Here is a 15,216-nt window from a genome sequence, read left to right as displayed (position 1 = left end):
TAAGAAAGGTACCAAGCAAGAATAGGGGCACCCTGGCCTCTATTATTCTCTCTTCCACACCTTGATAATTTGTTTGACCTGAATGACTCCTTAAAAAAGTAGGTGCAGTGTTCCTTGGGATGGGAGACACATTGAGTGGTCACTAGCTCCAATGGGCTGACATTGGCTTCTGTTTTGCATCTAAAGGCATTGRAAGAGAAGACCACAGCCAGTGACAGAGTAGAGAGAAGAGGGATGCAAGTGCTGTGTCCAGTCCTTGGCTTTGTTCATCTGCTAGAAAGAGGAAGGGTAGCAGAGGGAGACATGGTGGTAGCTTGAGATTTGTGCAGGCTAGGTGGGACTGTCTTCTTCAGGAATGCTTCTTACATCCATCTTCCCCAGAGGCTTGGCTCCTTCAGGTCTTGTAATGAAGCCTGGGTGAGGGAGGAGTGTAGCAGAGAAGTTGCAGAGGTATTTGAATCAAAACAGCTTGTAGTTCTGACAACACCTCCTGCTGCAACCTTGTCTCTTGACGGTAGCCCAAAGTACTGTTTACAGAAAACGCTGTAAAATACATTTAATTTATATATTGCTGAGACTAAGGTAGCTGACAATATATTCCCAACAAAATGAAACAGAGAAGAAAGCTGGAACATAGGCCTCAGAACCAGGACTCTTAAGTCCTTTCCTTTGTTCTGTTACTACTGGCTACCTGGTTTCTGTCACCTCTCAAAGGCTCAGTTTGATTATCTGTGAAAGGGAGTTAATGCTCCTCAACATAGCATGAGTAGAAGAGACTTGTTTAATGTTTCCAAGTTACTTATAAGTGAACAGTCATACTCTACCTCCTCTATGCTGAAAAGTAAATCTTGAAGTTCCATTTGGCTTTGTTTTTTTCTTTGTTACTACAGATATAAAGGTTTTAAAGGCAACTGCTCTGTTTCCTTCATTGAGCAGTTCAGAGTCCTTCACCAGTGCAATAAATACTGTGAGATGCTGGGGTTGAAATCTCTCCGATCCACTCATCAAAAACAGAAGAAACCAACATCCATAAAAAGCAAAACTCTGCCAAACTCAACAGCTGTAAAGAAAACATTGTCCGGTGCCAAAGAAAGCAAGAGAACAGAGACTTCGTTTCTTCGGAACATTGAGTAACACTGGCCCAACTTGTGAAGACTCCTCTTGAGGACACGTAGTAGTGATAGGTGCTGATGACCTGCTGGGGGGGATAACTTGAGTCCTTTGCCTTATGACATTGTTTGGAAGCCATTCTGATGCTAATGCTAGCAGCAAAGAAAGGGGCTGACTCTAGGACCCAGCTAGGTAAGAGTTAATGCCAAGTTAAGGTTTTGGAGACACACTAAGCCATCTGCCTGGATTATCTTGCAACTCTTCTGTACATTTATATCTGCATATTTTGCGTCTTGGACTTTGTGCGTAACACAGGTCACTGGAAACCATCTTCCCTCATACGTGTTTATGCCAGTGGCCCTGTGGGTTCAGCTGCTATGTAAACATCAATATATCTAAGATGCCACTTACTAAATGTTTTGCACTASTATTTTGTTCAGGCTGTTCTAGAACAATTGCTTTCTTCACCAGATCTTTGTGTAGTTGTGATCGTGCTACTGTTTTGTTTTTTTGTTTTTTTTTGGTTGGTTGGTTGTCATGTCATCTAATACAAGATAAAGCCATTGATGATTGTACATACCTGTCTTCTCTCCCCATAGAAAGATAGCTAGCATCGTTAGGGTTCTCACAAATTGAGAACCAACTAACCACCAACCAGCTGAAAGCTGAGCAACTTCCGTGATTCTCCATAGAATTCCTTACTTCGTGAATACTTCACTCTACAATTAACTCCATGATGGAGTACTTGTACTTGCATCAACTGTATTGTAATATAGAAGTTTGGAGTCTCCATGCTGCTAAACAGCTACCATCTGAAACAAGCCATTAGAAATTGAGGCTATTTCAGTACCTTGCAATATTTACAATTAAAATACACATGATGACTTTTCGGTGGAGCATATAGTTATTTTTGAAGGCATGTAATTGGTGCCTTGGGCCAATATTTGACTGCTAAAGATGCGTGATTTACCCAGAATGCCTAGACAGTACCAGAAATGGAAGAAGATATGGCTCTGCATCATACTTAAGTGTAGCTTACGTGAAGATTGGAAGCCAAAGAGTGATCTATCCATGTTGGAGGACTGCAACAATTTTACTGAAGCTTGGCAGTTTAAAAGCTCATCCTGCAATGCCAAACACTTAGAAAACAACCATTGAACACTGTCAGACTTCTTAACTCTGATTACTAAATAAAATGTGGTGCCAAGAACCAATACCCATATAGAAGGCTGAAGTGCAAGAGTCCTATCAGTGCTGAAAGAAGATACAAAGATTTCAAAGTCTGTTCTGCTTTGTATGGATAAGCTGTGGGTGCCAGTAAGAAAGAAACTGTTGGGAGCTAGCTAACACTAGGTATAGAAACTGACTGCAGTGTAGATTTAAAGACCTGGGCAAGTCATCCTAGGCTCCCATTACATTCAGCTGAGGTCTAGTCATTGGGATCTAGAGCAAAATTCAAGTTATCTGAAAAACAGACATCTAAAACAGGTTAGATAGATAAACTGTATCAGAAGTGCAGTTCTCCATTGGGTGTAAAGGACACACAGAGTGTCAGACAACTACATTATAAAGCCTAAGGTTTCATTGGATGAAGCCCTTTTTAGAACTGTGAGTTTTAATAGTTTTCTGCTCATTTAGGCAGAGGAGACTGTTACAAAACATTATGGCAGATATTTTAATGGTATTGTAGTCCACATAAAATGAAATATTTGTAAGACTGCTGGAAAGATGGGTTTTAAATAGAAAATGCAAAAGAAAGATGAAAACTCAGGAGAGTCCRTAACTGTTCTATGGATAAGCAGTCTATCTTTGAGGCTACAGATCTGAATCCCTGCTCAAAGACCAGACTGTAACTGAAATCTGGGACAAAACATTAAGAATGAAAGCTTTAAAAAGTAGTTACAGTGTGTTGAGGATGGGAAGGCATTCATTTTAAAATAAAGTCAAATGGCAATGCTTTGCTATTGTGGAGAATCTGAAATGTCACAAGAAACTGGAGGTAGAAAAGTATATAGAGCAGAAGTTCTGGAAAAATCACATCCTTGCAGCACCCCCTTGCTCTGGACACTCTTCTTCCTAGCACTTTACCTTTCTGTGGTGATCGGAGAGGCTTYGAGCAATAGTGTGCTCCAGTTTTCCATTAAAGGAGTGTGAATATGAGATATAGGAGGGCAAGTCTATCACAGGGCTTCCAAATTTTTCTGTGGCCATGCATGAGTGGTGTGTTGGGCAACGTAACACATCCCAGTGATTAGGCTGCTTGCACATCAGAGCCAAGGGGACAGTGTAAGAAACCTGCATAAAATGGTAAGAGAAGCTTGGTACAGACATTGAACTTGGATTCTGTTGTGCCCTGCTAAGAATAGAAGGTTTATTCTGAGGCTGCTCCCTGATCTGGATGCGGCGTGTGTGTGTGTGTGTGTGTGCGCGCGCGCGCGTGTGCAGCTGCATGCATGTATGTTTGCAGGCCACCTTTACTTTGCCTGAAGTACCTTTTTGTGCGTTTTTCATGTAGGAGTGGAAAAGTGGCTCCCTAGCCTTATAAAGCAGATGGCAGCTGGCYATTCAGGGTACAACAATTATAATTGTGTCTTGTAACATCTTTGGGAAGGAAATTTGCCTCCATTTCCTTCTGACCTTTCAGTACTCGACTTCTACATATTTCTGCTCTCTGGGAAACAGGGCAACCCCCTCACTGCAAACTCAGAGAATTAGTTTTGCTGACATTTCATGCCTGGCTAAAAATGTAACTTTATTGCATTTACTTTGTGTGTTTACTACTGATGACTGCACAGAGACAATATTTTTCTTGCCTGGAAAGAAGTAAGTCTTGATCAGGCAAGTGACTACGTTCAGAGGGATTCGTGGGGCTCCCATCCGGAACCATCGTTCCGTCTCTGCGGATTTGTTTGCAGGACTGAGTCCTACCTTTCTTCCTTATTCATTAATCAAAAGCTTGGAGACAATGTTGTTCTTCACACCCAATTGCCAGAATAAGCACAGCAGAATCCGTAGATCTGAATCGTGTTTATGCTCCACATGTCCGTGCAACACAGTACACTGGAAGGCTCTGTGCTACTTTCCAAAGAAAAGAAGGTCACATTCATGTCCTCTGGCAACAAATATAAATTAATCATCTTTGATAACATTTTCCTCTGTAGGGGAGCCCACAGAGTGTGTCCCTATACACCATGCCCATCAGTAGACCATTAGTTAAGGACTCAGAACACATGCTCGTTATGTTGCTATTATGATGGATTTGCTGTTGCTGTTCAAAAGCTAATTGTGATTTTCTTATTATTGATCTTGTGAAGTAAATATGTATGATGTGGCGCATTATATAATAACAAGCCATCATATATGAATTAAAAAGACATCTTTTCCAACTAAATTGGTTGTTTTTCCACTGCTCAGGAATTTATTGAACACATTTTGTTTATTAATAGACATATTACACTGCTGATGTATTACAACACTGAGTAAATCACAATTCCTTATTTTCTATCAGTGGAATTTCTGAGTGATAATAGGAAAGCATAGCAGTACACTGTTTTAAAGCAGTCATTTGCTTCTATTAGGACAAAAGCTTCAATTATAATAATGACAAAAGATCCTGTTAAAATTCAGTCAATGCCCTTGAGTTCAGCTACAAGTGTAATTACATTGAAATAATCAGACATTAATTAGACATTAGAGCTACCAAAAGGAGAAAAAGCTTAACTGCTTACCTCAGCTTAAAGATAGCTTGACAGTTTTAAAGCTCTGCTCAGTCATGTTACTTACATATAATTGCTCTTTGATATATCTGAGGCAGAGAATAGAGACTTTGCTTTTTATCTTTCCTTGTTACCTCTTCCACTCTTGCACTTGCTCAGCTTTCTTGTTATGCTCTCCTGTCTTGTCTGACACATAGGAACTCTGCGGCCATAATATCTTCCCTGTATAATATCTTCTTTATGTAGGACCATCTCACAAAAATTCTCTGTTTCTTTGCTGAAATTTCCTGGGGTTACCATAGTATAAAGAGTTTAAAATCCAGCAGTCTGACAAGATACAAAGAGAGCTCCAGGGTGCATGTCAAAACCAGAAGGGAAGTGGTGATTAATGTGCCATATATCTGCCCATATCTAAATATCCATGTCAAGTTTTTTAAAAAACGATTTTTGTTAATAATTATGCTCCTTTGTAGACTGATAACTAGCCATTCTATCCACCTTCATTTTTCTGTTAAACAAGATACCTATATACTGTGTATCAGGGAGTATTTCCCAGCTAATTGAAAAATAAGGAAAACTGAACGCATTTAATCTCAACTTTATATAAAAGTCTGAGCAAAGAAGTCAGATGGCGAGTAGAAAGTTGGTCCTATTAATAGCAACTTCAATGGCACAAGAAAGCTTCACCTGCTAGAACCATGGTTTTACCCTGATGTACCTTTGTTTCCAGTATGCATCAGCTGGATGTCTGCACAATCATAAACAGTGAAATCACAGTTATCAGTAGGGTAAACAATATTCTCACTGGGCTTTAATGGCCCATTGAGAAGATTGGGCGAAACATCTACCCATCTCACAGTGTTTTAATCTGAGCCAAATTCTGTTTTTCAKCCTTTCACAAAAGGGAACCATTCAAAGTTTTGATGAGTGAGTTTAATAAGTCTTTTTTCTAATCACAGAAAATACATCAGCAAATCATAAACTAGAACACATTTTTAGTTCTTGCTCTTAGCAGTTGTATTATTATATTAATAGATGTTCATGACTACACATGGAAAGAATAAATTGCACTGAGTCCTAATAGCAATTTTAAAATGTTACGCTTTTCATAGGGCCTCCCTGTTATTTAGGCTGATGAACTAATGCATTGTGATTTAAGTTCTATTACACAGACTRACAATGATAAAACACTCAAGAATGGATAATCAATAAAGCTTATACAGGATGTTTCTTCGTGTTCAAAAATAATCACATGAATTGCTTATAGATGCTTATCTCCCTTTAGATAAACTGATGATTTTACCTATTCTTTCCTCTTTTTTAAGTGCACTGGCCTAGCTCCAGTGGTACTATTTTCAGGAACACCTAAGGGATTTTAGAGCATATATCCACATCCACAGTATTAGCATAACACTGAGGATGATCTTTTTTCCAAAATGTGTCTTGAATACTTAGAATGTCATTGCTCAATAGAAATTGGCCTCCTCAGACCCTTCCGAAAGAGAACCTCAAGTACTTCTGAAAATTTCACCTAAACCTTCAGGAGTGTTCAGATAACATCAGTAAATGAATCAGAGTACTTCAGTCCTCCAAGGATTCAGGAAAAGAGCTGGTCTTAAGCTTTTGAAAGTGCAGTGCAAAGTTGCTGGAAATCAGCTGCAGACTCTGGTTCCAGCTTTAGATCTTAAATAACAATGACCCCCAGAGGGAGAAGGTCAGTTGGTATAGAAAAAGGTCAGTCTTGCCCTGAAATATGGGCAGGTAGGTCTGGAGTACAGAAGAGTCTGAAAAGCCTTTAACCAAAGTGACTGTAGCAATTTTTTAACCCCAGATTCTTGCCTTAAAATTTAGATTATTTTTCAGGTTCAAGTTTGGGGTGGTGGTGGGGGGGGAATGCTAAGTTTTAGGATTGGAATCTCTCTCCATGACTGACTAGTCTTGGGTGAATAGATTATTGCAGCACTTCGGTAAAGGTTCCCAGCCCTTACACACACGCTCCAAGGAATGTAGCTTCAGAAGGGAGCTGATGTACTTTAGATGCTGTGCTTCTGAATGCTTATTCACTTGAATGAGACTGCAAGATGGAGGACATCATTAGCAGCCAGGCAGTATGTACCCCAATCCATTCCTTATAGACCATATAGCAAGAGAAAATTGTCTGGATTCTCTTTTGTATGCAGTTCTTATTGGGGGAACTTTTTAATATAACTCCTGCAGCTCAACCTCATATAACCTAAGAATAAACTGCAGGGATTCAGCTCATTATGTCTTTTTTTTTTTTCTCTCTTTCTCTCTCCTAAAGAAACTTTGGTGTATCTGTAGCTGTTGCAAAGGTCATGTAGCTCTACAATAAAAGCCTCAATAAATGACTTTTCATTTTGAGTTTTAAGAGCACAGTAGTAAGAAAATAATAGAGTGGATTTATCTACCCTGTTATCATCCTGCCAGAGAGCACTGGGGAAGTTTAGGAACTGTTTGGTGAAATATTTTAAATTAATTTCCTTTAATACATTGCAAATGGAATGAGGGGAGCCTATACTGCCCTTGCCCCACTGAAGTACAGGCAGTGATGGTTCATTTTTTGTGTGTCTAAAAGCATGAATGCTGTGGAATAAGCTATGATAACATTGCAAATGGTAGAACAATTCCAGAATGACAGACTTTCAATCTTCTGCTAGCTCTGTTGATATCACATAGGTATTGTGCTTAGGCAAGCAACACATGAGCCTCACTGAGTTGGGAGAGAGAAACAGCATAAGTTGTTCTTGAAACAGGAAAAATGGCTTTATCAATAATCAGGAGAAGGGCAAGCAACATTGGTACAAGCTCCCTCGACAGCACTGCAGGTATGATGGGACTTCATTTTTCTCTCAATCAAAGATTGAGAAGTAGCTAGCTGCAAAAATATTAACCAAATGGCCATGCAGACAAAGTCTCTTTTGCTTTCCTCCTTCACAGTCAGAGAAAAGAGAAAGAAGGATTTCCTGTTCTTTTACCACCCACCAACTCACATTCACAGATTCCCAAAGCTATTCAGCTATTTGTCGTCAAAGGCCTTCTGAAAAAGAAACCATGATTATCTGCAGTGTTGCTCATTTTACTGTGGGGTCTGCCATACAGCATTATGGGAATTTTTGTGAAATTTTTGTGGTTTAGTGAATCTTGTACAGCAGGAGAATACTGGTTTTGGGAGCCCTTCTGCTCCTGCTGCTGGATTCCAGCTATGTTGGTGGATGCCATCTGAGGTTGCTTGCTATTCAACAGTGGCAGAATAATGTCGGTTGTTAGTGTTACTGCTTAGTGGCCTTACAGATGTCTAGTCTGTGCCAAAAGTTTTCTGGCCCACTAGATCAGTCTTTCCAGCTCATCATCTGCTCCTTGCAGACACAAGATAGGATCCAACCTTATAGTTAAGCTTATTGCTTATGCAAGGCTTAAGCAATCCTGGAGGTCTGCATCCATGTGCATTGATGATAACTTCCTAACACAGGTAATGAAGGAACTGGTGAGGAGAGGTGCTCTGCTGGACTTCATCCTTACAAACAAGGAAAAAACGGTCAGGGATGTGAAAGCTGGTGGGCAGTTTTAGCTACAACAACCATGAGATGTGGAGTTCAGTGCCTGCACTGACAGTTTTATGTCCTGTTTGAAGTCAAGCAGTAAGTAGCTCTTTGCGGCCTTACTAAATAAAGCAATGAAGTCTCACATTTGAACAAGTAGTGTTATTTCCAGAGCATCACAYACTAACACAAAGCATAAACAGTATCATCCTCTACCATCATTTCTTCATAGATTTCCCTAGATGCTGTTTTCAAATCTGCAGCCTGAGTCATGGGCATCTGAGTCAACTAATGTTTCAAAGCTGTGTGTTTTAATTAGGTGCCAAATTCTGACTTTATCAGCTAATTGGCTATATTCTCCTGTAATGGTCAGTCCCTTAGGAATAAGAATATGCCGGGCTGGCCTTTTTTTTTCAGAAGTGCTGAGTGCCCACAGCCCCTTTGAACCCAATGAAATCCACGTTCCTAATATACATTTGCACAGAGTTTGCAGGACTGAACCTGTATCTCATTTCTGACACTGAAACATTACCTTGCTCATTTGACACCACCATTCTGTATTCACTTTTAATCATACTTCCGCTGTTAAATTAGTACAGTGCAACAATGGATCTCACAGAAGATTATGTTTCAGACTAAAGCTTTTCAATTAATTTGTGTGAAATACTTATAAAACAGCTTAAAATAGATTTCACAATGTTAGCTGTAACTCAGTAGGAATCTCAGTTTAAGACTAAAATAATCACTTGCAGCGCTAAGAAAAATCATACTCCCTGAGTGTGGGCACGACTCTCATATCTCCCAAGAAAGCAATATGCAGCATTAAGATGACTCCTTTACAATGGAAATGCACATAGCAGAGTATTTATCTCTCATGTTTTAAAGTGGTTTTGCTTAGAGAAGAGTGGCGTCACCCTGATACACATATACAAAGCTGCTTTATTCCTCAGCAGAGTGGGAAAATGTATTGCTACAACTCACATTCTTCTCTGAATTGATGCCTTATCTACCAGTAGCTATTTAGTGTGATAATGGCGTTTGATAGATTGGACACAAACACCATTGTCACACTCCACAGCTCTGGTAGTAAATAGTTAGTCCATGGAAGAAGTAATATCCACACATGCAGACTTCAGCATGGAGATTTCAAAGATCTGCAAAACAGAGAAAAGACCATGTGTATGCATATTTATATRTGATACTTTGGTTAGAGATCTCACCAAGGAAGTGGGAGACAGGATTCAGCTTTTCCTTGAGAGGAATCACTCATTTCAGCTAGCTGTAGTCATCTAAAGSTGAAGTTTTATGGGTGCCTCTACAGGCAATGAATATGGACAGGCACTTTGAGAAAGTGATCAGTCCTGTCCTAAGAGACAAATTAAATTGGGAGGGATGAATCATTCTTTGCCAGGACCTGTGCCTTTCTCGTATTGATGGAGACAGCTCAGAAGTGCCTGACAGCTATTAYAATTAACGTTAGAGCTGAGGCATCACTGTGCTATTGACTGCATTTGCTTTCCATGTAATTGTTCTTGCCAGCCTTTTAGAGCCAGCACCCTCAGGAGACAGCAGACTGGTCTGTGCTTCTGCTTCACTATTTTATTCAGTATAGGTTCTTCTGTGACACTACAACACAGCACGCAGTTGTGAATTAAGCAGTGTAGCTAACTAGCATATGCATACCATCTTCTTCCCAGGACAGGTTTTTGGATTGGTAGGTCAGAGTGTGTTTCTGTTTAATCTACAAGTCTGACATTTCTGCACATCCAGTGAGTGGAGACAGGATAAAAGATCCTATTCATCGGCAGTAGACTAAGAGTACACAAACACTTACTGAGGGCCACCTGATGCATATTGATTTGTTAAGCCATGGTAGTTCAGTTATGTGTCAGGTCCTACATTATCACATCTAAACAATGCAAAGTAGTAAAGAAAATACAGAAAGAGGAGCGCAGGAAACAGAAGGGAAGAGAAACCAAAGCTCTGTTAACAGCAGCCTCTGCATCTAACTCCTTCCACTTCTCCACTTCTTGGTCAATAAATGACTGTCAACCAGTGTATTTATCTATGCATAAGCATATTAGGAATTGACTGGAAAAAATCCTGACCTCTGCAGACAGAAGATCGTTTTACAAAAGTGCAAGTTWGCTACTGAATTAATATTAGTAAATTGATATTAGTAAATTATTAGTAGTAAATATTGCTATGAATTAATAGCAATTCATATGAATTAATGAATTAATGGCAATAACAATAATGAAGCAAAAAGAAAAAAGAAAAGAGAGAGAGTCCACAGTAGTGTTTGAGCAAAAGATGATGTTAAGCAAGCTGAGGAGCTCTAAAGGCAGAGTTTGCAGATCCTCAGGGGACCTTTTCCTTGGGCTTAGCCTTCCTGTCAATCTCATTGCTATCGTTCCTAATTCACTGCTCTGGTGATGTGTCATTCCATCAGATTAATAGCCTTAGTGCCTCTACTTTAGTCTTGGTCTGCTGTCAGTGCTTCCATCACACATTCCAGCTGAGTAACAGAGGGAAGCACAAACCTCTATCATCAGCTGTTTGTAAAATATAAACATTTGTTAGAACCGATGCATAGATGATGAATGCAGTACAGCTATGCATGAAAATCATATTTCTATTCTTGTTCAGATCAAGTGGTCACTATTTTAAATATCAGCTCTTGTAAGAAGGAGTGTCAATTTTCGGCTTGAATCAGAGCATGCTGCAGCTTGTGAGAAGTGCAGCCCTGTGTGCCCCAAGATAACAGACTCTGCACGGGCAGTTACCATCAGGTCAGCTGAAGTGCAGGAACTTGTGGGGAGCAGAACATGGCTCTATGGGAGGGAAATGATCTAACACAAAAATCTGCTTTCCAGATGAGGTAAGGATTGAGGGCTGCCCGTCCAGAAAAACAGCAACCTTACTTTGAGAAAATGCATTGAACTGTAACAGGAAATAAGAAGTTGAGGGCATAGGGCTAGGGCTTCCAAAATCTGATTTTTATATACAGACCATAGAGTCAAGGAAATGCAGCAGACTGCATTTCAGAGCATCAAAAGTTAAAATATCAGCATACGAGAAAGACTCCAACACAGACATGAACTACCTGTCTCCCTACATGTACTGAATAAACCTGAACAACCAGAATGAGCAAAATATACTCTGAACAATGTAGCAAATACTTTCTCTAAAATCTTTACCTTTTGATGTAACTTTGTGCCTTTTCTGGAATCTTTTCCTTAAATGTTATGTAGTTCAACCAGTGTTGATCACTGCAGACTTACTGGGACTCTGGACCAGTTTAACTAGATGGATTTACAAGTACATATAATCAAACCTAAAAGCGTTTTTCTAGTGTAGGTATGACTTGGCAATATTAGCTGAGTTGTGAGGTGGCCCCTGAAGCACAGAAATCAACCTTGACCAGCTGATTTCTTTTTTCAAATTTAGTTCTTACAGCTGCCCTGTCATTCCCATTCTTATCAAGGGAGCAAGTCTATAAATACCTGGGCAGGGTTGAAACCTTTCCGAGTGCTATTCATCCTTCATTTGTTTTGTCTGTGTTTTGCATCTGTGCATGCTGTTACGGGAAAGAATTGTGCATTTGAATGCCTACCCAGAACTGTCAGGCACATTTGCCTAGATCCACAGATCAGGCCACCACAAAATCACAGCTAAGAAGGTGCCATCTCTAAAAGAAGAAGAGGAATTGCAGCATGTCCTGTGCATAAAGCTGGCACCAGGCTTTCTGAATTATGAATAGGAAATCCAAAGTCACACTCAGAGCACATTCTGTCTAGTCAAGATGCAGCACTGACTTGAGATCCCTGAGGTCATTTSCAGTGAACAGTATTGTGAATATGTCTTCACTCCTAACTGTGATAATGAGAAATCAATACCAAAGGGACATAACTGCTGTACATTGCTTTCTAGGTCACCACGCTATTTGAATTTTTTCCCCTTACCTTCTCCAATACACATTTTATTCAGCTTTCTATTTGTATCAGAGAAAAAAGGTCAGGCAAGATCTTATTCTAATTAAGCTCACTGGAAAAAAGTCTGCCTATCGCTGTCAGATGCAGTGCCAAGAGCAGCAGGGCCCTGGCACAGGTGCTTCTAGGCTTTACTCTAAAACGCATATAATAGTAGATAGCCAATCAAATGACACRGCTGCAAAAAGGCAGTTTCACAGCTTCACATCTACACAGAAACTGCTAGCAATTCAACAGGAATATTTCTGAGAACAAAAAGTAATGAAAGGAAGAGAAATGCCCAGCAGTTTTTAGTACTGCAATGGGGCAAAGAATCAAATAAAAAAGTTATAGGTCAGTACAGAGAGAAAGCAATATATAAACATCATGCCAGAGCACAATCTCCACTTTTTCTGCTAGACATTGGAATAAAGAATATTATTAAAATCTTCTAGCTGAGCACATCATTCTGAAGAACAAGAGAGTTTTTCAAGAAGTATCGTAATACAGATCAGAAAACCTCTCCTTTTCATATATACTGATTTTATGAATTCCCATTAACCTGAAGTATAACCACACTTATTACTAGCCTCATTTTTTACAATAAACATTAGGGTGGCTTGCCCATTGATAGTAACAAAAGGCTCCTAATTGCTTTTAAAACTCAGGATAAGATTATAGGTATAAGGCATTAAATCCATTAGATTACACAGACAGGCCACAGGTTTATATGGATATTTTGGTATGCTGAAGTGCTTACTATTCAAAATTCATTTGCACTATTTTATTTTTGCTAATACATTTTATAATTTCTTTTTTCTCATTTGAAGCAAGCACAGGAAAGCACTTACCATCTCACACAACTGCCAAATGATCCTGTGGTGTGTCGTTAGCACTTGTCAGAATTTAGATTCTATTGTATGACATTTTGCTGAATATCACTGTATTTTGATCTTTGGAGGTCTAGGCTTTCTTATTATGAACTCAGAGCCGCGATTAGTTGTTGAAAGCCTCTGTTTCCAGTGGACACCTTTCCCTCACCATTTATGGGATCCTGAGGTTTTAAAGTAAACAACTCATTCTCTTTCTGATAAGTCATATTAAAATATTGATCTGGGGGGAGGGAGATGGCCCTCACTGCACAGAGCCAGAGTCACCTTTAGTCAAAAAGACTAAAGAAAGGAAAAAAAGTCCTGAAAGCTCAGTTTTCTCTGTCCCTTCAGACAGAGCATATGCGGGCAGGGGAAAAGGTAGGAAAGCAGGAAATTATATTAACCTGGTCTTCACGAAGTTAAGTTGTATGCCTTAAAAATGCTATTGCACTGGTATGCCAACAAAATACGTTTTTTTTTTCTTCAGCTGCCTGTGTTTGCTTAACCCTGAGATGAAGAGCGTTTATTCAATCTTCCTATTAATTGCTTACCTCTTTCAGTGAGGGTGATTGCCTCAGTTCCTTGGATCATAGTGCTAACCTTACTGTTTACTGCTGGATCTTATCATACTTTTTATTTATTTAATTATTTTAATTTGCTGTCCTTTATGCACAGGCATCTTCAAACCTCTCATCACCAAAGAACCTGCCACTGTACATTTTTAATGATGTGTTTTATTTTCCAACACACCTATGAGATGGGAGAAATAACTGATTTCAGTTATCCATATTTGAACACAGACGGCAAAACCAGCAATTAAACGTGAGTCTCAGGATCTCATCTAGATAACCAACAACTTGTTCTCTCCTTGCTTTCCAGCTTTGATATAAATAAATCTTCAACAGAACATAAGTGCAACTTCTGTTCTCGTTAAGACACCCTCCCTGACAACAGCTAGAGAAGGATAATCAACAACTATACATAAATCCCCACATTTAAGGTACGATAAATTTCACCTGTTTCGTAAAGGCTATTTATGGGATTTGAACTTGAGAGGTCCCTCAACATAAATTAAAGTCACACCTTCAGGACACTAACCTTCCTCACAGTTAACTTGTTGCTACTTCATTGTTTGCTTCTATCACCATGCCTTACCTCCATGCATCCATTCCATTAGAACATAAGCATTTTTTTAAGTTTATTCTTAACTTAGAAAATTGATTAAAAAAAAAAAAAAGAGGTTCCCAGTAAAATAGTTTTTGCCTAATGTCTTCATTTGGCACTGGAAAAGCACTGGAAAATTGAACCTGAAAGAAATCCTGTATCTTGCTCTCTCCTTGCTTCTAGCTTTTATATAAATAGATTTTCAATAGAACATAAACACAACTTCTATTCTTGTTAAGACAGCTTCCCTGACCACAGTCAGAACAAGATTAAATAGTTCAATATATATGAACTCTAAGAATTAGACCCCTCCCTTTGTGAGAATGGTCTTGCATCTAATAGATTCAAATACATAATACAGTACTATGTAATAAGGAAAAAAACCCTGAACTCYGAAGCCACTAAAATGCCCTCATCTTTACCGATTTATGGCACATCTTTTCTCCTTTCAGATGTTGTGTATTTATATGGCAAGAACTATCTCCTACTGTTTCCTAACATGGTGCCTAATCACAATATAGCTCCAGTCTCAGGTACTCCAGTAATACAAGTAATGACAGCAGTCATAAATAAGGAGGTGCTACACTGCACTTCCTGTATGAATGAAAGGAGCTATATTTATAGGTTTTGGCAGTCTTACCGCTGCACTGATAGTCCAAGAATTTTTTTTTCTCTATGAGGAATTAAAGACRTATTTTTATATTCTCCTCCCAGAAGAGAAAGAACAAAAAATTCTGCATTTCCAAAAGTATTCACGGTATCTACTTCACAAGCTTATGCTTCCTGTGCAGAACTCTTCAGAGAAGGACCTGGGAGTGCTAGT

General features: G+C 39.2%; 1 protein-coding gene across 2 annotated transcripts in view; it reads left to right on the top strand.

The window, feature by feature from the left end:
- The window catches only part of ALPK2 (alpha kinase 2), a 55,193-nt gene extending 41,018 nt beyond the window's left edge, over positions 1-14,175 (top strand). The window contains exon 10 of one of the 2 annotated variants that reach the window (XM_085300185.1): positions 14,109-14,175. In XM_085300185.1, the coding sequence (XP_085156311.1) occupies positions 14,109-14,163 (55 nt within the window). In that variant the 3' untranslated portion in view covers positions 14,164-14,175. Of the gene's footprint in view, positions 1-890; positions 4,478-14,108 lie in introns of those variants that run through there. The other variant, XM_085300184.1, reaches the window with a different exon arrangement.
- The last annotated feature ends 1,041 nt before the right edge of the window (positions 14,176-15,216 follow it).

Source organism: Rhea americana, unplaced genomic scaffold, assembly GCF_003343005.1.
Source record: "Rhea americana isolate MKP2758 unplaced genomic scaffold, rheAme1 scaffold_161, whole genome shotgun sequence".
Lineage (NCBI taxonomy): Eukaryota > Metazoa > Chordata > Aves > Rheiformes > Rheidae > Rhea > Rhea americana.
This window is presented reverse-complemented; position numbering and strand designations above follow the sequence as displayed.